Source organism: Somniosus microcephalus, chromosome 8, assembly GCF_052327205.1.
Source record: "Somniosus microcephalus isolate GS21.2 chromosome 8, FLI_Smic_1.0, whole genome shotgun sequence".
Lineage (NCBI taxonomy): Eukaryota > Metazoa > Chordata > Chondrichthyes > Squaliformes > Somniosidae > Somniosus > Somniosus microcephalus.
The window spans coordinates 236,309,857-236,336,060 of record NC_140994.1 but is presented as its reverse complement, the minus strand read 5'-3'; the positions used below and the strand labels follow the sequence as shown (position 1 = coordinate 236,336,060).

Below are 26,204 nucleotides of genomic sequence, written 5' to 3'. Positions count from 1 at the left end.
CCCATCTCACTAGCTACCCTCACACTCACCATCACCCTAGTGCAATCATACCAATTAACAATACACAAGGGTAGCCACTTGTGTGTTTTAGCCAATGTTTGTGTAAACTTTCTGTTCATCTGTTGTCAAGCATTGAAATCCTTATTGGAGTTCCAGTGAATGGTGAGACATAACGTTCCCCCCCCCTCCCAATGGTGATGAGTGTGAAAGGAATGGATTGGACATTGCAGGGATGCTTTATGGTGCTGGTGTGGGGTGGTGCCAACCTGGTGCATCAGTGTTAAGTGAAGCAAATCTGGACATGGTGAGGCCATCACTGGCATCCTGGGCAGCAATGTGCACAGGTGATGATGCCCTGTGTCCAATCCAGCATCAGTTGATTACAGAGAAGGCTGGTGTGGATGTTGGTGCTGCTGGTGTGCCTGGTGATGCTGGTGTTGGGGCTGATTGTGTTGGGATTCTGAGGACAAAGGTGAGATTTTTTTCAAGGGCACTGATGCTGATGGAATAGATGGCAAGTGAGGTTGAGATGACAGAAGTAATCTGTCAATGTTGAGATAGGTTGTGTGATAAAAATGATAACTTCCGGGAAGTTATGTCATCACTTCCTGTGAACTATGAACTATGAACTATGAACTGTGTACATACCTCACTTCCTGTCACATGGCACTTCCTGTTGGACTGGTATAAATACTGGTCTGTTCAGTATTGTAAGGGGCTTCTACCAGAGGCATGGTAAAGACCTCGCTTGTGTATATAGTGTGTTTATAAGTTACTTAAAGCTTACTTTAAAGTTACTTGATGGTAAGTCTCCTTTTTCTTACATCAATTTAAGTAACTTAAATATTTACACTGACAAATACTAGACCTTCAGACAAACTCGGAAGTTAAGGATCTAGGGAACCACCCATCATGGAGAAAATCCTTAGACCTATTCGTCTGGACTTGGACCCGAATACACCAGCAGCTGGCAGGGTATGGAAGCATTGGTATCGTACTTTTGAGAATTTTCTGGATGAATGTAAAGCGGATGCTCCTGCTAAATTGAAGATACTTGTCAATTATGTGACCCCAAAAGTGTTCGAATATGTTGATGAATGGGATAATTACGAAGAGGTGATTCGGGCACTTAAGAAACTGTATGCGAAGACCCCAAATGAGGTCTATGCTAGACATCTACTGGCCACAGCCCGACAAGGGCCAGGGGAATCAATTGATGAATTCCTGCAAGAACTTCGCAGGCTCAGCGTAGATTGTAACTTTCAGGCAGCCTCAGCTGAGCTGTACCGCCAAGAAATGATTCGTGATGCTTTCATCTGCGGGATTGCCTCTCCATTTATACGCCAGCGTCTACTAGAAAGTAAAACACTTGAGCTACAAAGAGCTTTTGACCTAGCTTGTTCACTGGATTTGGCAAAGAGAAATGCAGACCTCTATCAGCTGCCCAGATCTCGATCTGCTGCTGTAGCTGCAACCAGACAATTTAAGCGGTCTCAGGTGAACCCTATCATGGGGGAATCTAATTCTGATAATTCTGATGAAGAAGAGGAGGATGACCCCACTTTAGCAGCCTCTTGGCAATCTAGGAAGGAATGCTTCTTTTGTGGAGATGCTTTTCACCCTAGGAAAACCTGCCCTGCTCGCAATGCAATCTGCAGTTATTGCGGGAAAAAAGGACACTTTGCTAAAGTTTGCCTATCAAGGGCCTCTACGAGGGCCAATCCAGCTAAGGCCTACCGAACTGCCCCAATTAGGGCCTATCAAGATGCTCCAGCTAGGACCTATCAAGCTTCCTCTCGAGCTCTCTCCCGAAGAAGCACACCGAGAGTTTTAGCCACTCTCTGTGCAACGGCACCAATTACAGCTGCTTGCCCACAGAACCTGTCTCATGCAGCCACAAAAATTTCAATTAAAGGGCATACCTTAGATGCCTTAATTGACTCAGGAAGTACTGATAGTTTCATTAAGGAACAGATTGTTGCGAAATTGAAACTACATGTCTTCCCATCGGACCAGGCAATTGCAATGGCCCAGTCATCACTTAATACCAGAATCTCCGGCTTTTGTGTTGTTGATATGACACTTCATGGTCGTATGTATCCCTCCACCCAACTTTCGGTGCTCAAGGACTTATGTAGTGATCTCCTCTTAGGGCTGGACTTCCAAAAACAGCATAAGAAACTCACCATTGAGTTTGGTGGATCCAAACCCGGACTTACTATTTCTAATATACCGTCTAAATTATCTTTTTGTGCATTATCAGCAGCTTCACTTGATGAACCCTCATTATTTGCCAGTATTCCGCCTCAATGCCAACCGATAATAACGAAATCGCGGCGCTTTAATCAGGAAGACCAATCTTTTATTGCGGCTGAAATCTCTCGACTTCTAGCAGAGGATATCATTGAACCATGTTCGTCGCCCTGGCGGGCTCAAGTCGTCATTGTCAAGAACCCTCTAAAACCTCACAAACAGCGGCTATGCATCGATTATTCACAAACCATCAATCAATATACCGACTTGGACGCCTACCCATTGCCACGCATTGATGATATGGTTAATAAACTGGCCGAATACAAAGTGTTCTCAACTTACGATTTAAAAAGTGCCTATCATCAGTTACCCTTGAAGGTCTCAGATAAGCAGTACACAGCCTTTGAGGCTAATGGACGGCTGTACCAATTTCGTCGCCTCCCATTCGGGGTTACTAATGGAGTGGCTGTCTTTCAACGGGCAATGGATGGCCTGGTTAAGCAGGAAAACCTAAGGGACACTTTTCCCTATCTTGATAACATTACCATTGCAGGTCACGATCAACAGGAACACGACTCCAACCTCCAAAAATTTCGGGATGCCCTCCATCGCCGTAATTTGACCCTGAATGAATCCAAATCTGTTGAGTCGCAACCGACCATCAACATCCTTGGCTACTGCGTAGGCAATGGTATCATTAAGCCAGACCCAGAAAGACTTCGCCCGCTCCAAGAGCTCCCGTCACCTAAGAATCCGGCTTCTTTACGTCGGGCTCTCGGTCTGTTTGCATACTACGCTAAATGGATTCCTAATTTTTCGGACAAAATCCAACCCTTGCTGCATGCTAGATCATTTCCACTGGGAACAGCGGCTGTTGCAGCCTTTAACCTTCTCAAAAAACAGTTGGAGAAAGCGGCTCTTCACTCCATTGATGAGAATCTCCCTTTCATGGTTGAATGTGATGCCTCGGAGGTGGCGATCTCGGCTACTCTGAATCAGGAAGGTCGTCCTGTAGCATTTATGTCCAGGACCTTACAAGGTGCCGAGCTACATTATCCTCCGGTTGAGAAAGAAGCCACAGCCATCATAGAGGCAGTACGGAAGTGGAACCATTTTCTAGCTCGCCAGCACTTTACATTGATCACGGACCAACGATCAGTCGCCTTCATGCTCGATAATCGAAAACGAACCAAAATTAAGAATAATAAAATACAACTTTGGAGGATGGAACTGGCCTCTTTTGGTTATACCATTCTCTATCGGCCTGGCAAGGAGAATGTGGCCCCGGACACCCTCACACGGGCATTCTGCTCCACTATGTCATCCTCCACTCTCATGGATGTCCACAATGGTTTGTGTCATCCTGGCGTTACGCGCATGCTACATTTCGTACGATCACGGAATCTCCCTTTTTCCACTGGAGATGTAAAGAAAATATGCACAGAATGCCGGCTTTGTGCGGAATTAAAACCTCAGTTCTTCCGCCCCTCAGATGGTATACTCATACATGCAACCCAACCGATGCAACGACTTAGCATCGATTTTAAGGGCCCAGTGCCCTCTTCAACTCGGAACACATATTTGCTCACCATGATCGACGAATATTCACGTTTTCCGTTTGCCTTCCCCTGCTCCAATATGCTGGCGTCCACAGTAATCTGCTGCCTTGAGCAGGTATTTTCTCTCTGTGGCATGCCGGCTTATATTCACTCAGATCGGGGTCCATCCTTTATGTCAAGGGAACTCAAGGACTACCTCTCAGAACGGGGAATTGCTACAAGCAAAACAACACCATACCATCCCATCGGAAATGGGCAGGTAGAGAGGTATAACGGTATCATCTGGAATTCCGTACGTCTCGCTTTAAGATCTCGGGGCCTACCAGACCAGCAATTGGAAACAGTGCTTCCGGATGCATTGCACTCTATACGGTCCCTGCTTTCTACAGCCACAAATACTACACCTCATGAGCGGTTCTTTGGATTCCAGCGTCGCTCATCTCATGGGACATCACTCCCGTCATGGCTAACTACTCCTGGACCTGTATTACTCCGAAGATACGTTCGGACGTCTAAAAATGACCCTCTTGTAGACGAGGTCGAACTAACCGATGCCAACCCCACCTATGCAAACATACGATATTCCGACGGCCGAGAATCTACCGTATCATTACGGGATCTGGCTCCCTGCCCACCAGGACCTAGTGGGACATCGGGTGATGGCATTTCACCAGGAAACTCTTGGGACCTATCGGGTACCCCTCTCCAGGATCCTGATCGGACACCAACTAGCTTGGTGCCGGTAGAACCCCGTGCTCAAGGTTGCGACCCTCCCAGTACCGCGCATGAAAGTACTGATCCGCCACAGACCAGCTCTGCACCTCCCTCTGAACAGAGGCAGTCCGACTTTGAACCTATTGGGGCTCGTACTCGAAGCCATGATCTCCCCGACCCTTCACAGGGCAATCCAGGCCACACAGACTCTGACCAATGGCCAACCGCATGTAAGCGGACCAGCGACCCTCTACGACGGGAATCCAAACGGGTGCGACTCTTCCTTGTTCGGCGGCTGCGGACCAAAAGGTAGACCACAGCCTCCTAATCCTGCAGGAGGGAAGAATGTGATAAAAATGATAACTTCCGGGAAGTTATGTCATCACTTCCTGTGAACTATGAACTATGAACTGTGTACATACCTCACTTCCTGTCATATGTCACTTCCTGTTGGACTGGTATAAATACTGGTCTGTTCAGTATTGTAAGGGGCTTCTACCAGAGGCATGGTAAAGACCTCTCTTGTGTATATAGTGTGTTTATAAGTTACTTAAAGCTTACTTTAAAGTTACTTGATGGTAAGTCTCCTTTTTCTTACATCAGGTTGTTCCAAGGAGGTGACAGTAGATAGAGAGATTACTCCAAACACTTCAAAAGTGCATAAAGCTCAAAAGTGGGTTCATAATCATTGATGCTCCAGCTTCTAAGATTGGGAAGTGAACAGCTGTGAAATGGTAGATTTTAGACCACTTTTGCAGCTTTCACCTATTCACAGCAATCCACAGTCGCTAAGAACACAACATACTTACCTGACGTGATAGCCGCTCTCCGGGAACCTCGTTGAAAACCTGGTAAAATGCTAAGTACATGAGAAAATGGTTCTTAACTACCTTTTTAATAAGCTTTTAACTATCTAAATTGGCTGACCTGCCGCTTGATGTTGGGTCTGTTCAGGAATGACAGACCCGACACTTGGGAAACTGACAAGGATACCGACCCGTTGTCAATCTTTGTGATTTTGACAGGGGACCCGCCTCCAAGCCCGCACTCTGAGCACCGGCAAAATTCAGCCCGAAGTCTGCAAAACAACTTTGTTCATTTAGTTGACCCTTGTCATAAAGGTTGAGGTATTTTTAAAAACAGCCCACTCAAACAAGATGTGGCAGTTGTACAGTACAAGTCAGCCACATGACCATTGCCCTCTGGGGTAGAACATTCACACATCATTTTCACAGAGACTGCGTAGACCTCTATTAACAAGGTTGGAGGTTTTTAAATGTCTCTGTGCGCTTGTTTTGCACTAGTTTTGCTAAATCCCAACTTGTAGTGACTGACAAATATAAAATCTTGCTGCCTATTGAGAATCAGCAGACCAAACTATTTAATCGCTGTAGTAATGGTAATCTTTATGTCGCAGACAAGTTAATCATTCCACTTAATGATTCCAGTGATATTATTTTGAATAATGTTATGGGCCTCGTTAAATAGAATCCATTGAAAATAAATTTAAAGTACAGAGATGAGAGGAGTTTGAAAGTGATCACTACTGAAACAATTGTTTTTCGCCCAAACAATTGTAAGGATGAAGCTTTAAAGGTCAATTGGGATGTAGTTGGGAATAAGAATGTAAGAACATAAGAAATAGGAGCAGGAGTAGGCCATTTGGTCTCGAGAGCCAATAAGGTCATGGCTGATCTTCTACCTCAACTCCACTTTCCTGCACGAACCCCATATCCCTTGATTCCCTTAATATCCAAAAATCTATCGATCTCTGTCTTGAATATACTCAACGACTTAGCCTCCACAGCCCTCTGGGGTAGAGAATTCCAAAGATTCACCACCCTCATCTCAGAAGTTTTTCTTCATCTCAGTCCTAAATGGCCGACCCCTTATTCTGAGACTGTGACCCCTGGTTCTGGACTTCCCAGCCAGGGGAAACATCCTCCCTGCATCTACCCTGTAAGAATTTTGTATGTTTCAATGAGATCACCTCTCATTCTTCTAAACTCGAGAGAATATAATCCTAGTCTACTCAATCTCTCCCCATCCCAGGAATCAGTCTGGTGAACCTTCGTTGCACTCCCTCTATGGCAAGTATATCCTTCCTTTAGGTAAGGAGACCAAAACTGTACACAATACTCCAGGTGTGGTCTCACTAGGGCCCTATATAATTGTAGTAAGACATCTTTACTCATACTCAAATCCTCTTGTAATAAAAGTTAACATACCATTTGCTTTCCTAATTGCTTGCTGTACCTGCATGTTAACTTTCAATGATTCGTGTACAAGGTCCCTCTGAACACCAACATTTCCCAATCTCTCACCATTTAAAAAATACTCTTTTTTCTATTTTTCCTACCAAAGTGGATAACTTCACATTTCTCCACATTATATTCCATTTGCCATGTTTTTGCCCACTCACTGAGCTTGTCTATATCCCCTTGAAGCCTCTTTACATCCTCCTCACAACTTACATTCCCACCCAGCTTTGTATCATCAGCAAACTTGAACTTTGAGCTTTCTACAGCATCAGAAAAATAGTTAGAGTTGGGCTGTTCAATTTTGCTTCATAAAAACATTTAAAAATAAAATTATGCCAACCTTTTAGGGACTATTTTATGGAATTGTAATCATGCAGGGTAGTCATCTATCCAGAAGACTAGAATAAATGCTGTTCACAAGGTTATAGACATATCAAAACAGGAAAAATAAGGTAATAATATGTACATATAATACATGCATTACAGCTTCAAATGATATCGCAGTCTTCCCTATACTCCCATCATTCAACTACCTCATCTTTGCCATCTTTCTTATAACCAACTTTATTATTCCTGAACCTGCATTATTGGGTGCACGCTTATCCTCTAGGCTATTATTGCTACACTACACTAACATTATTATATAAACAATGCTATAATATTCCCAACTGTACACAGTCAACATTACATCCCTGCTATAAATCATGAAATTTGTACCAAGGTCACAGGATAATTATGAATGAGGAACTCCATTTGGCCTATCTTAATTCATCCAGCCAGAGAGATCCTAAAGTCTCTGCATTTTAATGTCCAATGAATTCTTAAAAAACCCAGGATCTCCAACTCTCTTCCTAGAACTCTGTTCTATACAACGATTATTTTTTATGTGAAGAATATTCTGACATCATTCCAGAATTTTAATAGATTGAAGCTGTGTAACCTTGTCTTAGTCTCACAACTTGATTTAAAATATTCTGCATTTAGCTTTTCCATCTTGTATACCTCAGTAAGATCACCTCTCAGATGCCTCCTTTTGAGGCTAAAAAACCTAAATCTCTGCACGCTTTCTTCAAATCTCAGCCATTTAACACCAAGGATAAGCCTCATAGCTCTTCTCTGCACTGGGTCTTGGCAACCAAAACTGTACATTGTATGAGAAGTGCTCTAAAAATGTCCTTAAATGTGTCCTCTAAATGGAGTCAGTAGTCAGATTCAATGCTAGGAGAGGAAAGAGATAATGGCCCAGAAATTCAGGTCCCAACGTGTGAGTATGCACGGGGTACTCGCGCATAGGCCCAACAAAAGTGCCGGTTTCGTGCATGCACTTGGCATGCGCAGGAAACCGGCACTTCCGTTCCCCTGAAGGAAGGGGTTCAGATGTTGAATGCGTGCGCCAGAGAGGCAGCGCGTGCGCATTGAACTTACCCTCCCAGAGAATCCTGCAAAAAAAACGTAAGTCTCCAGCAGTTACACTTTTAAAAAGCAGGTGCAAGGCCTGCTTTTAACAAGGTAAGTGGTGAATTAATTAAAATTAAAACATTTTTTCCACAGGTTTATTATTTTTAAATACTTTAAAGAAAGGTAAGTTTATTTTTAGCCCCGTTGTTTAAAATAGTTATTTCATGCAATTTATAGTTTATTTTAAAAATGTGATGTTTTAAAAAAAATTAATTTGAGGTTTTAGTGATGTTTTGGGGCTTATAGTATTTATAGGTTTGACAGCTCTTCCTGTCAAACTTATGAATGAAGCATTCCCTGCTACGATTGGCTCTCCATGGCCCACGTGATCCCAGGGGACGCATCAAACTAACTACGCCCCTGCGATACACAAGCACTGTGCGCCGGCAGTTGGAGGAGGCCCAGGATCGGAATCCCACGCAGGCCCACAGCTCAACGGCCGGCGCGCTAGGTAAGTGCAGGTCGGGGGCTTGCACCCGTGGGAAGCCCCCAACCGGAATTTCTGGGCCAATATTGCAAATTAAACCATGAATGTTGATACAAATATTCCTTACTAGGGATAGAAGACAAGCCATCAACACCACAGACCTGGAGACATCTTCTTAAATGGAGCATAAAGATGTCCTACCTTATCTGGACCGGTGTGAAACTCATTGTGAAAAAGACCTGAGAAGCTAAGGACTAAACAAGTGACCTTGCATGTCTAGGTGCTGGTGTTTCATTGCTTTTGAGGTCACACTTTGCAAGAGTAGCACAAAGGGACACAGGTTCAAACAGGTGAAGAGTAAATTTAAGACAGATGTCACACAAAAAATGATTAACACATAGAATGGACTACTGGGTAGAGTGGTGGATGTGAAAACCCTGAAATTATTCACGAGTTGTGGGTGGGGGCGGGGGAGTGAATCTTTCTGGATGGCTTAAGTAAAATGGGCCCAATGGTTTTCTTCGGCCATACTTATCTTGTGACCTTGTTAACATTCTGTTATCAAGAAGACTGAAGTAGTATCACCATGTGAGTGCTGAAGACTGTGACAGTTTCAATCTAAGAGATTGTTCAAGTGTTGGAGAAAGGCTAATGAGAGCACTGATGAACTATCAGAGTTATAAATCCTACTTGTCTTGTACTCGAGAGGTAGTTTAGTTTGCCTTTTGAAAATGAATTTGATTCGTTGTTTCATCCTTCCAAATCTCTAGCCTTTGTGTAATATTTTTCATCTATCGGAAATGAGTGTGAGAGAATTGTTAATTCTCAGTACGCACTCTACTAGGATACAGACTTGAGATGGTAAGGGATACCAACCAAAATCAGTTTGATTCCAGACTCAGTTCCAGAAGTAATAACTTTGACACTGAAAAGTAAGAGTCAAATCCACATTATTACAGGTTCAACTAAACCAATAGATTACAATTTATGACATGTATGTTTTTATCAATTCATTGCAACAAACAGATCAAAGACTAGCTGAACAGGGGTTTGGAAGTTGAAGTGGTGGTACAGAATGTTGGAAAACTATATATTGTGCCACAAAATAGTTAGACTCAGGTTTAATTCCTCATTTCACTGTGTATTATATCAACTGCACTGCTTTGGAGAGCCACTAAGCAAAGGGTAGGCATTTATCCAGAAGGAGGGAATATTGTTACCAAGTCATCACTGCCTACTACGATGCCCTTGTGCCCCATATGTAATTACATCAGGCACAAGGGCATTGTAGGAGGAGGCCTGGAAGTGTGTTAGCCACCTCCTTTCAGGTACAGGAAATAGATGGCTCAGGAAGATGCGAAAAATCAGGGGAGAAACTTTAGAGGGTAAAGAACCCTAAAAAAAAAACTCAATCATTTCTAAGGGGTGCTTGTGTGGAGTGAAAAGAATTCATATAAAAAATCTCATAAATAGTACGCTAAACTATTTTCAAAAGTGCATTGGAAATATGGAGACACGACAATAATTAATCGGAAATATTTCAGATCTACCAGCTCATCTGTATGTCCAAAAGATCAAACACAGACATAATATATTGTTGCTGCATGGTCGTGAATCAGGCAGGTGATGGGGAAAGGTGCGTCTGGATCAGTATATTATCTTTATTCTCAAGTTTGATCAACTTTAATAAATTCAGACCTTAGCTCCATCTTTTTAATCCAGTGGTGCTGGAGATAATTGTGTTTCTTAACTTGTTCTCAGGATGTGGACAAAGCTTTTTCTCTTGGGATGTGGTGGACGAGGGCAATGCCGCATTTTCTCCCCATCCCTAGCTGTCCTGAGAAGGTGATGGTGGGCCCTCTTCTTGAACCACTGCAGTCCTCGTGCTGAAGGTGCTCCCACAATGATGTCAGGTAGGGGATTCCAGGATTCTAACCCAGCGACGATGCAGGAACGGCAATTTATGCCAAATTCAGATGGAGTGTGACTTGGAGTGGAACGTGGAGGTGATGGTGCTCCCACACCATTGCTGCTCTTGTTCGTCTTGGTGGTTGCAGAGGTTACATGAGATGGAGATTCTGTTGAAGTAACCTTGGTGAGCTGCAGCAATACATCCTGTAGTTCATGCATACTGCAGCTACAATACACTGGTGGTGGAAGGGGTAAATATTGACATATATTATCCATCTCGAGTTGCTCCTCTCAAGATAGGTTAGGTCACTTCAGAGGGTATTATGAGTCAATCGTGGGATTGGAGTCATATTGAGAGCAAGTGGGATAAGGTTAGCAGGTTCACTTCCCTGAACGATTTGGGGTTTTATGGCCATTTTGCTGGTGCTAGAATTTATTAAGTTAAATTTCACAAATTGCCATGGTAGAATCTGAACTCATGGGCCTAGAAATTCACTAGGCTTAGCGCCCCATTTGGGGCGCTGGAGGGCCTAGCGCCGGAGTTATGGCCAGTTGGCAAATTCAGTGGGGCCCTTCCGTCGGCGTTACACCGGTTGCGCTGCGCCGGCACCGATGACGTCATCGGTGTGCGCAGCGTCCCGGTTGCCGTGGTGACGGGCCCCAGCGCCGAAATTGAGTTGCGGCCGCCTCGCCCGTGGCAGCCGCAACTAAGGCTTTGGCAACCGAGTCTTGCAGGAGTTAGCGCCGGCGCATTAAGGTCGCGCGGCGGCCGGCCGCTTTCCCGCCGGCCGCCTGCCCGCACCTCCCTCCCCGGACTCCTCCACCCCCCCCCCGCGGAACAGATGCGTCTGGCCTGCAAGCCCGGCACTTGTCCGAGGTGCCGGGCTCATTTTTCTGAACATTTGAACGGCCAGCGGGCGGGTGCAGGCAGCTCCTCCTTAACTGAAGGAGGAGGCCTGCACTTCCTCAGCCTGCCGCACCGCATCGGGTGCCGCAGCGCCGGAATTGTGCCGCAATGCGGCACTCAGCGCCCATTTCGAGGCGCTGACACCCTCTAGTAGCGCCGGCAGCCGTTTGGGCGTGGCGCTACTGAATTTTTGGCGCGCACAGGGGGACTTAGCGCCGGCGCTAAATTTCCGGCGCTAAAGCCCTGGCGAACCCACAACCGAATTTCTAGGCCATGATCTCTGGGTTGCTAGTCCAATACCAAAAGGACTACATTACCATATCATGCGTGGTGGGTCTGCTTCGGCAGACGGGGAGAGGAAGAGTATTGAAGTTTTGGGTGTCGATCTTTTCTCAAAACCCAGCTCTGGTGTGGATTTCCATGTCTGTACTTTCCTTTTTCCAGGACTAATGGCCCTACTATGTGCTTCTAGCATTTCCTGTTTTCATTTATGATCCTCCATATCTTTTCATTTTTTCTACTCCCCCACCCCTATCACCGCCATTTTTCTTGCATGGAATTCTCCTAGGCTTTTCACAATTTTAAGTACTTACATATTCTTATGTTCTTCTCATGTCTTTTGATTCCCTCACTAAGATGACCTTTTACATCATCAAACAATTCAATTAAGCAGTTTGCATTTAAACCATTAACTTCCCCTCTGTGACTGGGGTAGCTGTTATCTTCCTCCTCCTTTTACTTTTTTTCTCTCTCTTTCACCCAAACAAGGACTTGAATATCTTTCATTACTGAGGAATGGTCTTACACCCAAATATTAACCAGGCCTTTTTCTGTCTTGATTTCAAGTAAAGGTGGACAAAAATGTGATCACTGAAAAATGTGATTGTTACTAGAGCAATGTTTAGTGAATTGGAGTGTTTATGAAGTACATCCTATTGGAAACTGATCAGTATTAATGACTTTTCACTCTTCTGAAGTGAGATATTGGGAAGATCGAAGCTATTGGCCTAGAAATTGGGTTGTGGGCTCGCCAGGGCTGTAGCGCCAGAAATTTTGCACCAGCGTTAATGCGGCAGCGCCCGACGAAAATTCGGTTGCGCCAGCCCCAGACGGCGGCGGGCGCTAAAGGAGGGTTTTAGCGCCTGAAAACGGGCGTTGAATTGGGTTTCCCGGCGCTAATCCCCCGCTGCGGCACCCGATGCGGTGCGGCAGGCTGGGGAACTGCAGGCCTCCTCCTTCTGTTAAGGAGGAGCTGCCTGCAGCCGACAACTGTCCGGCGGATTCCCCCGACATCTGAGCCCGGCACCTCGGGGAAGTGCCGGGCTCGCAGCACACACTCATCAGGGCCGCGGGGGGGGTGATGCAGGAGTCCGGGAAGGGAGGTGCGGGCAGGCGGCCGCCGGGAACGCGGCCGGCCGCCGCTCCACCTTTATGCGCCGGCGCAAAGGCGTGTAAGAACACTTTTCACATTCGTTAGTTGCGCCTGCCACGGGCGAGGCGGGCGCAACTGAATTTGGGCTTGGGGCCGGGTTACCACGGCAACCGGGACGCTGCGCACACCGATGACATCATCGGTGCCGGCGCAGCGCTACCGGCTAACGCCGATGGTAAGGCCCAAGTCAATTTGCAAAACGGCTATAAGTCCGGCGCAAGGCCCTCTAGCGCCACTAATTGGGCGCTAAGCCCACTCAATTTCTAGGCCATTGTCTTTGATCCCTGCCACAAACTCCGTTCCCTAGCCACCAACTCCATCCCTCTCCCTGGCAACTATCTGAGGTTGAACCAGACTGTTTGCAACCTAAGTGTTGCATTTGATCCCAAGATGATTTTCTGACCACATATCTGAACCATCACCAAGACCACCTACTTTCGTCTCCGTAACATCGCCCGGCTCTGCCCCTACCTCAGCTCGTCTGCTGCTGAAACCCTCATCCATGCCTTTGTTAGCTCTAGACTTGACTATTCCAACACTCTCCTGGCTGGCCTTCCATTTTGCACCCTACATAAACTTAAGCTCATCCAGAACTCTGCTGCTCGTATCCTAACTCGTACTAAGTTCTGTTCACCCGTCACCCCTGTGCTCGCTGAACTACATTGGCTCCCGGTCCGGCAATGCCTCAGTTTTAAAATTTTCATCCTCGTTTTCAAATCCCTCCAAGGCCTCACCCCACCCTATCTCTGTAACCTCTTCCAGCCCCACAACCCGCCGAGATCGCTGCGCTTCTCCAATTCTGACTTCTTGCGGATCCCCGATTTTAATCACTCCACCATTGGTGGCCGTGCCTTCAGCTGCCGAGGCCCTAGGCTCTGGAATTTCCTCCCTAACCTTCTCCGCCTCGCTATCCTCCTTTAACACGCTCCTTAAAACCTACCTCTTTGACCAAGCTTGATATCCCCTTATGTGGCTCGGTGTCAAATTTTATTTGATAACGCTCCTGTGAAGTGCCTTAGGACTACGTTAAAGGCGCTGGAGAAATGCAAGTTGTTGTTATTGAAATAGAATGCCTGATAAGTGACACACAGAGAAACAACCAAGAATTATGTTACAAGTGGTATTATCAAAGGGCCTGATGATATCCCTAAATCATGATAGATTAAAACATTATCCAGCCCCTGGGATTTGTCCAGCCTATAACACTTATTCCCAGCCAGCTGTTGATTAAATAAAGAATACACTTTTCAGTTCAGTGAAGTGTTCATATTTTGCTATGCGGATTTACTAATTTTAGCTACATGGGCTTGTATCTTTTACTCTTTTCAAAATATGCTATTCGGATTCCTTCTTTCCATAGCTGCTGTATTGTAAGGTGGGTTAAGGGCTGGGGCTTGGGTAATGAGAGTCAAATACCAGTATATAACACATTGCATCCTCATTAATATAGTGACTCATCAAGCAATACTAGAATATCCCAACAGTATCCCCCTCAACATTGCAATACTAATCCAATTGTTTCTGCCAAGAGACAAGATAGGCTATAGATATAAAAACTCAAACTGAAATGAGGAATGTAACAAATGGCCATTAAAGTGCGGCAGCATAAAGGTGAAATGGTGTTACCAGGAATTCACTACTTTGTATAAATTATACAATATATGGAACCAATAAAGGAAATTTATTTGAAGCAATTTCCCAGAGTCAAGTACATTAAATATTCTCTAGCAAGTGCAGTGAAAGCAGCGATTTGAGTTCCTTCATTATTTGTTTCGGTTGGCCAGGTTTAAGGGAAAGTACAGACTACCAATAATAAATCCTGAACACCAAAAGGCATGCTGCAGCAATTGGTGACAACTATTCGCTTATTTTATTTTACCTGCGGACACAAAACATATTTCAAATGATTGGAGTCGGAAGAATGGAAAATTCTAAACATCACAGTCATAAACCCTTTGAGTATCTCATTTCCGGTAGAATCATGTGGTGTCAAAATGTTGGCTCCTTGTTAAGATTGCCAAAATAGTGGCTAATACTACAAAATTATCTTATAAAGCTACTGCCCCAGATTGTACTATTATGGAACAATAAAGCAGCTTTCCTCTTGATGCATGTGCTAATTGCTCACTTCCAGGATATGGGACAATTACTGAATTTGTAAACTGCTCATTGCCAATGATTACTCCACGTCCCTCGACTTTTCCAGGCGATTACCCATCTATTGTTAGAGAGTTACGTTTTTTATGCACTTCCATAGGAACAAGAGCAAAGGACAGTTTCTACCTCACTGCTGTTTCAACAAAGGTCATGTCAAGCTGAATGGATTTGCAGCCCAGCACATTTTATAGGAAGTCTGTCGCCGGCTTTACAGAAACACGAAGCATCCAGGAATAAGCGCAGACAATTTGGATGTTTGGTGGAGCTTTTTCTTTTTTTTCTTTGAAAGAGGAACAAGGAACAGAAGCATTTGTTGCCAGGAAAGGTTAGATTTCCAAACAGACTGGCAACAGTGAAAATCTTATCAGTAAGCAGGGTCTAAAGAGTTTTTCTCCTCATTTCACCATGTTGAGTGGAGATAAATTGACATTATTGAAGTTTATGACAAAGCCATTTCTGATATTAACCAATGTTACCTTAAAATTTAGGCCTATATATTTCATATGATTCAACAAGGAATACTAGCAGCTAGAAGCACAGCATTATGATTCTATTCTACAGATCCCCAAAGAATGATGCTACTGGCCTAATGCATGAAAATGCGAAACCACAGCACATTCCTCGTTATTCCTCAATTCTCTCTCCTGCTCTTTTAAAGGCACTGACTCAGGCTGATGTTTGGATCCATAGGTGACGGTTAGGTGGTTCCACCCAAGTGATTATTCTTCCTGTGCAAGCCTAGATAATGCGTGTTAGCAGTCTATCTGACCATGGCGCAGGGGAGTATCACAGCTACACCTGTTGGCATCCTCACTTGGCATCTACAGACATGAAATCTCTAGCAGGAATCACAGAAGAGTGATCAGGAATGGAAACCCTGGTTGATTTCCCCCCCCCCCTCACCTCTGAAGGTTGGTGCACTGTACCCAATTGTAATATCCATTCTTTTGTCCCTGCTGAGATCAACTAACTCAGCACAAGATCTTCTTGGTCTGAATGCAAAGAACACTTGTGGGTTGTCAAACAAAACAAAACAAAGACATTTTAATTTCATCCTTCAAAAAGCAAATAATTCTGGTTCGGTAATCTTATACGAAGAGTAGCCTGGTGGTGTAGTGTATTGGAAGGGTAGGTTGCAAACTTGCAGCTATGGTTCTCAACACTGAGTTTTTGATTGCAGTTGTACTGTGGTTGATGCTCAAGCAGAGGCAAATGACATGTTGGTAATGGAAGCAGGGAAAACATTTTAATGAAAATTTGAGCGATTCAGTATTGGCAAGAGACCAAACACATAAAAAAAAATCACCTCCAAAAAGCAAATGAAAAAAAATTCTCTCAATTTAATCCCATTCCAGTAGAATGCAACAATCATGAAAAGATTGAACTAATAATGCAAGATTTTTGGTGATGATTATTGAGCTTAATAAATTTCTCTCTTGTGTTAAGCAGCAAACTTCCAACAAACCTGCTACTGTTATTAATAAAATTATTGCAAGCTACTTAATAACTTTTTCAATTAATTTTTCCACACATTACAGTGAGCACAATTTCTTCTTTTCTGAAGTCATTTTAGGAATCTGTGAGCATTATTCTTTTTGGCCATGTCTTAAATGATAATTATACTGGTGAATTTGCACTGAACTACCGCCATACACATTTTGTGTCATTTACTTAGAACTAGTGGTGCATATCGCTGATATAGTTAGTGAAATGTAGATTAAGCTGTATCCAAACCTTACAGAAATAACATTGTTGAAACTTTGATTAATGGTCCAATCTATTTGGTATCATTTGGCACAGGACTATATTTTGAAAAATATCCATTTCCATAAATTGCCTTCTGAAAAGTGCAACATCACCTTGGCTAGCTTGTGCTGTAGCCACATTTTAAAACATTCAAGGAAATTCTGGATCATAATCAAAACAGACTTATTGATTAGCAAAGTAAAGTCAAATAGAAATGTCATTTTTTTTTAAAAAAGCAGCATTAACTGACCACAGTGATAGCCTCCATCGCAGTAAATGCACTGCGCGATACAGAAACTGTTATGAACAAAATGCATTACCTTAGTTGGACTTTCCACAATTGTGCAAGGTTCAAAGAATTGATGAGCAAATTGTTGCTATTTAAACTGCTTAAAGGTCCTGGTGAGATGGGGTGTTATACAGTCATTGAAACAAGATAGAAGACCAGGAGAAGAAATAGAAGTATTTATATTGAAATCAATGAAAATCCAAATGAGTATAGAATAATTTGCCAGACATGTTTACAGCAGTGGGGTTTACCTTTAGAATTTTGACATTTGGATGTAATTTGAAATATCAATTGAAATATTTTTAGTTTATGCCAATCTGAATTTCAATTTCAGAGAACAGTATAAGTTGTGAAAACCCGAAGTTTAGATTAGAATAGAATTTGACTTTGGGCCAACTGGTGAACTTCAAATTCTCTTGTGTTTGGAGCAATTAATCTCTCCATCCCCTCACACCTGTCCTTTCCATGCCCTTCCCCTTGCCCATTAGCCGCCAATGTCTGTCTTTACCCCTCATGGTTATCATTGTTACCTCTGCACCGGTCCTCTTTTCTCCTTCTACACAGTTCTGAACACCCTATGCCCATCAACAATCTGTACATATCTGTCCCTATCATCTATGCATCACATTTATACTCCCATGCTTGATATGGTTAACACCATGTCTGTTGTTATCACCCTATGCCTCCCCCATTGTCCATATCCTTCAGTTTCTATCACTGTTACTTCCCCCCTTCATGTTTTTCCACTCCATAGCAGTCACTGAGAAAGTGTTGTGTAGAAATTTGTCACACCGCTATGGCTAAAATGTCTGGCTTAAAATTGAATGGTAAAGGACACATTACGTTAAATTTTGATGTCTAATTTTTAGTGTGCATTATAATACAGAAAGTTACCTAAATGTGGGCAATTTTCCTGCTCCATAAATGAACTGTGCTGATATTTATAGGATATTATAACTGAGCAGCGACTAAAAACTATCAACCACAATATCTTTCAATGCACGAAGGAAAAAATAATGTTTGGATACTGTATTTGCTGAAAATTATTTTGTAATCCCACTCTTATTAGACCAGAACATCTGGATGTTGAACCTCTGACAAAAGACATCCATTGTGATATGGTACTTCTATTATACACCATTGATCGTTATACCGGTAAGAATCAATATCCTTGGCTATGTAGCATTGTAAAACCTCTGGTTTACTCACTCAATGTTGATTTGGGAATTTTAATTCTATTTTCCACACTCCTTTGCTTGGAGTTTCTGCTACTATTGGTGTAATGTTCACTAGTGTCAAATAATTAAATACATTTTGAGCTTTTATTTAAGAGTTTAATTTTATAGCAGTGACTTATTATTACTTGCATATCATTGAACAGGCTTTGGGATTATATGGTAATAATGAACTTGAATCTAGAATTTCACAGCACAGAGGAAGCTATTTGTCTCACTGTGCCTGCGTTGGCTCTCTGTGAAAGAGCTATACACTTCATCCCATTTCCTTGCCCTTTCCCCATATTGTTTAATTTATAATTTTTTTTTTTTTATCCATTTCCCTTTTAAAAACTATTACAGATTCTACTGCCACCATGTTCTAGCATTCTATTTTCCAACAGCCCTCTGCATAGAAAAGTCCTCCAAACCTCTCCTTTCATTCTTCTGATGTTTTTATAATTTACACTGAGAAATCCCCAATTAGTGCCCATCCTTGGATGCCCTAAAGTGGTGGTGTTAGTCCTTGTACTTTCACAGTGGCTTGCTCGGCCAATTCTGGGGAAATCAAGGCTCAACCGTGCAACATGGCGACCAAACCAGGTAGGCTGGCAGGTTCCCTTCTTTAGTGAATCAGTTGGATTTATAGAATCACAGAATGATACAGCACAGAAGGAGGCCATTTGGCCCATCATGCCTGTGCCGGCTCTTTGAAAGAGCTATCCAATTAGTTCAACTCTTTCCCCATAGCCCTGTAAATTTTTCCCCTTCAAGTATTTATCCAATTCCCTTTGAAAATATACTATTGAATCTGATTCCTCCATCGTCTCAGGCAATGCATTCCAGATCACCTTAACACGGTGCTAAATAAAAAAATCTCCTCATCTCACCTCTGGTCTTTTGCCGATTACCTTAAATCTATGTCCTCTGATTACCGACCCATCTGCCACTGGAAACAAATTTCTGCTTGTTTACTCTATCAAAACCATTCATAATTTTGAACACCTCTATTAAATCTCCCCTTAACCTTCTCTACTCTAAGGAGAACAACCCCAGCTTCTCTATTCTCTCCACGATTATATGCCAACCCAGGCATGTTCTTTGTTGTTGTCAGCTCACAAATTATGAGATTTATTGAATTCACAAATCACCATGGGAGAACTGGAACTCATACCTCGGAGGACTTCAGGACCATAACCATTACGTGACTGTAGCTTATAAACATAACTAAGGAAATCATTTTACTTACCTTATCAGAATCCCTCAAATTTTGAACATGTTTATAAGATCTCCTCTGAACCTTTTTTTATTCTAATGAAGAGTCCCTGTTTCTCCAGTATCTCATCCCCAATGTCATCTTAGTAAAATGCACCTGTACCCTCTCTATGGCCTTCCTAAAATAGGAGTCCAAACTAGGCACAATACTCTAAATGCAGCCTAACTAATGATCTGTATAGGTTTAGCAGTACCTCTTTATTTTTGTACTCTATGCCCCTATTTATAAAAAGTAGGATCCCATACCCTTTTAACAGTTTTATCAACTAATTTAACCATTGCTGTCTTGAATACCAAGTCCCCCTGCTCTCTGACTCCTTTTAAAGTTTTATCATTTAGTGTATATTTCCTCTCCTTTCCAAAATGTATCAACAACATCTTGTATTTATATAGCACCTTTAACGTAGTAAAACGTCCCAAGGCGCTTCACAGGAGTATTAAAAGACTAAAAATTTGACACCGAGCCACGTAAGGAGAAATTAGGGCAGGTGACCAAAAGCTTGGTCAAAGAGGTAGGTTTTAAGGAGCATCTTAAAGGAGGAAAGCGAGGTAGCGAGGCGGAGAGGTTTAGGCAGGGAATTCCAGAGCTTAGGTCCTAGGCAACAGAAAGCACGGCCACCAATGGTTGAGCGATTATAATCAGAGATGCTCATCTCACAATTAAATTTATCGGCATTAAATTTCAACTTACATTTATGTGCCCAATCTACTAGAAACTAGAATTTACTAACATTACTGGATCCTGTTGAAGTTACAGGCCTCTTCACAGTTAGCCACACCAATGTTTTTGTGTTATCTGCAAAAAAAATTATTGTGCCCCAATACCCAAGGCTAAATCATTTATACACTTAAAGAATAATGGTCTGAATACTGTGCCCTGGGAGAAACCACTGGTCAAATTTCTCCAGTATAAAAAACATCCATTAACCATTACACACTATTTTCTGTCCTTTAGCCACCTTCCTAGCTATGCTGCTATATTCCATTTAATACCATATTTCTTAATGTTATCAACAAGACTCCTATGGCACACCTTAGCATACACGTTTAAAAAAATCCTATCGACAGCATCTATTGCATTTCCTTTAATAATACACGCCATTATTTCTTCAAGGCCTGCATACATGAGGAATTCTTACCACATCAAAGATTATTTTAGTATGAGGCAAATCAGAGTGTTAAAACAATCATTGGAATGGTATACCCCAATGCCACCTGACGTATTGTTGCCGGTGCTGGGGTATGACACTTTCTTTTCCTCTTGGATTAAAATCAAACCAATTTTCATGGGATGAAAGTCATTTTGTAAGGGTGCTAGATTAAATGACTGAGCATTTTCAACTCAGTTTCCAACACAAGTCCAAAGCATAAAATTGTACATAATTTGGCTTAAAGTTGATCGTCTCACTCTGATCGGCCATAAGAATGGCTAGTGTGGGACATGAAACTATCACACTGGTGCAGCAGGGGTTGTTATTCAGAGATGAGATTCAGGTACATTGCTCAGCAGAGCAGAGGAGTTTTATCACTGGCTTGGGAATATTTTACACTGTCAAAAGTGGGAAATTTTCCACTTGTCTTGATGAGTACACAAAGTTTAAGAATTAGAGACAATAATCACTTCTTCACCTGAGCATAACACTCTCCCATACTAATGTGACCTCTACTCCCTAGTGAAGGTACTTGCCAATAGCGATTAAAAATCGGCTGGTCAGTGGAACTATTGATGTGTAGGGGATCAACATTTATCGGCCTTGAAGGATTGTAGAAACAATTAGGAACTACATGTGGATCTGTAAGTCATCCATATGCTTCAAAATTTTTAGAATTACTGACCTATATATGTACTATCAGATAAAAATCTGAGACTTATTCATTGGCCAGCAAAGAACACAAGTAGATAAAACCAGTGATTGTTAGCATCAATAATGTAAGCTCATGGGTTTTATAGAAGGTGGGAATTAAACCCACCTTTAATAAATGCCTCAAGGTAAAGAGCAGAATTTTGACCAGTGAGGTAATGCAGAGGGATATTTAAGTTGATGTGCAGTTATTCCCGGCAGTGAAACAAGCAGAAGGCAATCTTCCCTTCATCAGAAAATATTTAGTGTATTGCAATCACCAAACTAAAGTATAAAATTCAGGAAGGCATTTCAAGAAGAATTTTGGAAAGCAAACTGATGGTAAGTGGCATTTAAAAAAAATTATTCCTACATGGGATATGGGCATCGCTGGCAAAGCCAGCATTTATTGCCCATTCTGAATTGCCCTCGAGAAGCTGGTGGTGAGCTGCCTTCTTGAGCCATTGCAGTCCGTGTGAAGGTACTCCCACAGTGCTCTTAGGGAGGGAGTTCCAGGATTTTGACCCAGCAATGATGAAGGAACAGCGATATATTTCCAAGTCAGGAAGGTGTGTGACTTGAAGGGGAATGTGGAGTTGGTGGTATTCCCATGCATCAAAAATTGCCATTGCACTTATCCAGGCAAGTAGAGAGTATTCCCTCACAGTCCTGACTTGTGCCTTGTAGATGGTGGAAAGGCTTTGGGGAGTCAGAAGGTGAGACACTTGCCGCAGAATACCCAGCCTCTGACCTACTCTTGTAGCCACAGTATTTATGTGGCTGATCCAGTTAAGTTTCTGGTCAATGGTGACTCCCAGGATGTTGATGGTGAGGGATTTGACAATGATAATGCTGTTGAATGTCAAGAGGAGGTGGTTAGATTCCCTCTTGTTGGAGATGGTCATTGTCTGGCACTTGTGTGGCACGAATGTTACTTGCACTTATCAGCCCAAGCCTGAATGATGTCCAGGACTTGCTGCATACAGGCACTACTTCATTATCTGAGGAGTTGCGAATTGAACTGAACACTGTGCAATCATCAGCGGGCGAACATCCCCACTTCTGACCTTATGATTGAGGGAAGGTCATTGATGAAGCAGCTGAAGATGGTTGGGCCTAGGACAGTACCCTGAGGAACTCCTGCAGTGAGGCTGAGATGATTGGCCTCCAACAGCCACAACCATCTTCTATAACAGTGTGTTCAATACCAGTGAAAATAAACATATTTCAGCAAGATATCACAATAACAAAGTGACAGCACAAGGTAGTTTCAATTGATTTTATTGGGCTAAAATGTTAATTAAACAAGAATCAGTTGAAATCTTACTACAAGTTGTATGTTAACCAGAAGTATGCCATGACCAGTATAGAGTTATGCTTCACTCGGAGTAAACTCAGTCCATAGGACTTTACTGCACTCAGTGGTTTCTTGAATTATACTATTACCTTTAGCATGAGGTGCAACTAGAACCACTTTGCTTTGGGGGCAAGTGGCAGTGTAATTAGACACTCAGCTGGTGATCGGCCATAACTCACCATTAACAGCTGGACATATTTGTATTATATCACACAGCTAGCCACTACACACTTTGTATGGCTGTTTGTTTCATCGTAACCCTTTCCAAAAAAATAATTTTAAGTGTAAAGGGCAGCCATCCTTGAACATACATGAACTTTGCTCACTGGGCATCATTAATAGAGCAGATTGTCCCAATGTTGACTTTCAGCAGCAGTGTTGCGACATTGGTTACTGGTACGTGTTCAGCGTGGATGGTTTATATATTTTTTTTCCTGTTGGTGTATAACTAGTGATTTATGTTTCGCTGCATTGCTACAAAACATGTCAATGTTGGTAAATAATACCTTTGAAATTCGGCCTGATCCTTGCATCGTAGCCTGATGTCCTGCCCATCAATTTGTCCAGAAAGTCCGACGGTGACGGGTCTTTGGTGGCAGATCTCGCGGCTTGCACTTCTTTGGATGCTGCCAAACTGTGTGAAGGAAGCACATACAAGAAAGAGAAAGGTCAAATAAAAATTCGGAATTCCCTACCGCGCTTGAATCCTGTCAGAGATCAAACTGCAAAAGCAGCAACATATCTTACTGAAATCAAAATCCAAGCAAAATAAACTATTGGTATTAAAGCCACGCAGACGATTGCTGTTTATGAAATGAAACGTGAGGGCCTATAGTTAACCTCCGTGGGCTTGTTTTTAAGCCATGACCTTAGTGACAATATTATATTGTGTTAATTATAATGATGATGGTGTCCGTGTTGATGTGTGCACGGTTTTTTTTTCTACAGCCCACGAACTGTCGCTTGATTTACCACAACCTCCTCCGCTGCAACTCAAAGAGTTGAAAATCGTTGCCATAAACGGGCGGGGCGATTCAATAGCTCTTAAATAATTGCCATTCTACCCGGATTGCCCCACAAAGGTCCTTTGTGCTTAACGGCCTAACCCCAACCCCATCACCAGTATATCTACCAGTCCCAGGTGTCAATTTGCTGAAGCAGAAATATTCGGGACCTCGAACCCTGTTTGTAACAGTGCGTGTGCAATGGAACAGGTTTCGAATCTGAACTGCCTGCATTCGGTTAACCTATACTGCCGTGGAAGTAGCGTGAATTGTTATAGGCACTAAATGAGAGTCATTGTGGAGGATTAGCCGAGCCAGCGCTTACGCAACAGAGACTTGCCGAGATGCAGAATGTTCTTTAAAAAAAATTTGTATTCCTGAAGCACAACTTATTTGTCAAAGTGATCAATGCCTGCTCACAAATCTCCATTCCAAATGAGAAGCGCTATTGAAGGATAGAGTTAAATTAACCGGGATTGTGCAGACGCCAGCAATGAGGGACCAATGTGTGAAAATTTCTTCATCATCGACATTAACTTCAAATGGGCAAAGAATGCAAACCACCCCAGGTAATTTCAATTACCTCGCCATCAAATGCTTCACCTTCATTTCCTGAGAATCAGGTAGTCCAGTGAAGGGGCGCTACCTGTATACTGCGCTCCCTTTGAACGCCTTACACCAACAGCCAGCCGCCTCCTGCATCGATGCGTTATTTGCCCATTTGAAATCAATATTGTGTATCTTCAAAGATTGGGGCAAAATGGTCAAAAGGGGGAATGAAACTAGGTCCACAGCCGAGCAGAGACGAGGCGAGTCAGGAATATAAGTTAGTATCATTTGAAATAAACTTAATAGAACTGATGCGAAGAAATGGTCAAGGTATTAAAATGAGTGATGAGCTCAGCACACGTCAGTGCAGCTTCCAACTGATGCAAGGAGCACTAAAACTTTCAATTGCACATATTACACACACCCCACATTGCAGCCGCAGATGCAAAAAAAAAAGGGTCACCGAAAACGATTTTAATGTACAATAATCAGCATTGATTTCACAGCGTGCATGGTGGATGATTGCAGGGCAGGATTTGTGCAAAATAGGGGAGATTTGGAACGTGCTTCTTCTATTCCAATCTAAACAGTCAGATCGGTTGCAGCAAGGAGCAGCACGAAGTATTCCTTTTTTGTGGGGGGGGGGGGGGAGATTATTTGTTAACAGTTCTTCGCACATTTGACGTGTGGTGCAGCCGGTGTCCCGCCGGTAGTTGGCGGTGTTGCCTATGAGCTGGGCCGGGCTGGCAGCTCCGGCGAGCTCCAGATCACTGCGGTCTAATCCAATGCAGCACAATTAATATTGTGGCTTTGGCTGCACGGTAATAAAAGCGAAATGAGATTACCGTGTGTCCCCTAATGGTGATTTGGCAAAGCAAATCTATTGAAACGGGTACCATGCTCACACGGCGAACGGACAATAATCCTCAGCATTATTATTGTTTTTTTTAGAAATCTGAATTCTGTCAGCAATTATGTACATATTTTTTTAAACATTAAACGTGCTCCTTTCCACGCCGCAAGTTGTTGTAATAACGATAACGGAGCAAAGATGACAAAAAACACATTCTTACCTGAAAAATACGATTGTCTCCCACAGGTAGAGGCGGAAAGCGGCTAGGCTGCACATCTTTGAAGCCTAGACGGTATTAGAAAGTGCTTTTGATGCAGGTGTCGTTAGGAATCTCCAATAGTCTTGGTGTGATTTTTGTTGCTAGCTCTCTCGCTCTCCCCTCCAAGATCTCGATTCTTTCAGCGTCCTGGGATAGGTAATAACAACGTGATGTTTTCAGGACCCTGGACAGGTCCACTGGCTAGATCGGTTGATGTTTGAGAGCCCCAGCAAAGGGTGATGCTTTTTTTCCCCTCCCTCTTCCCCCCCCCCCCCCACCCCCAAATTATTATTAAATTAAATTTTTTATTTATTTGCTTTAAAAAAAAAAGATTTCCACAAGTTTTCTCCTCCCAGGACAGCTCCTTTATCGCTCCTCCAGTTCCAAAACACTTTATCGAAGAGGGAGACATCCAAAGGTATTCGTTATGGCTCTGGATTCAGACATAGCTACGGCTGTTCCAGGTAACATTTAGTAGTTTCAATGCTGTTTTTTCAGGAAAAAAACAACCCCGATATTATTGCTGATATGAAAAAAGTCCCATCGCCTGGGGCTATTGAAGAGAAGAAGCTGAGGGGAGGTTTCATGGCATTTGATGATGGTGGGGGTCTGGCTCCTTCCCTTTCCTATTTGCCCTACATTACTGTGTTGGCAGTTGAGTTATGGGGATTTTTTACTGCAGTAATTCTAAACTCTCACTCTCCCAAAAAACTTCATCTCGCAAAACCCGCCCCTTCG

The 26,204-nt window shown here is 43.0% G+C and overlaps 1 protein-coding gene across 1 annotated transcript in view; it reads right to left on the bottom strand.

Annotated features, from left to right (window-relative positions):
- glra1 (glycine receptor, alpha 1) overlaps nt 1–25,730 on the bottom strand; it is a 127,935-nt gene extending 102,205 nt beyond the window's left edge. Inside the window, exons 1-2 of the mRNA XM_085995803.1 lie at nt 25,428–25,730; nt 23,308–23,435 (exon numbers count right to left, since the gene is read on the bottom strand). Coding sequence (XP_085851929.1) covers nt 23,308–23,435; nt 25,428–25,483 — 184 coding nt within the window. The 5' untranslated portion in view covers nt 25,484–25,730. The remainder of the gene's footprint in view (nt 1–23,307; nt 23,436–25,427) is intronic.
- Nucleotides 25,731–26,204: the final 474 nt, after the last annotated feature.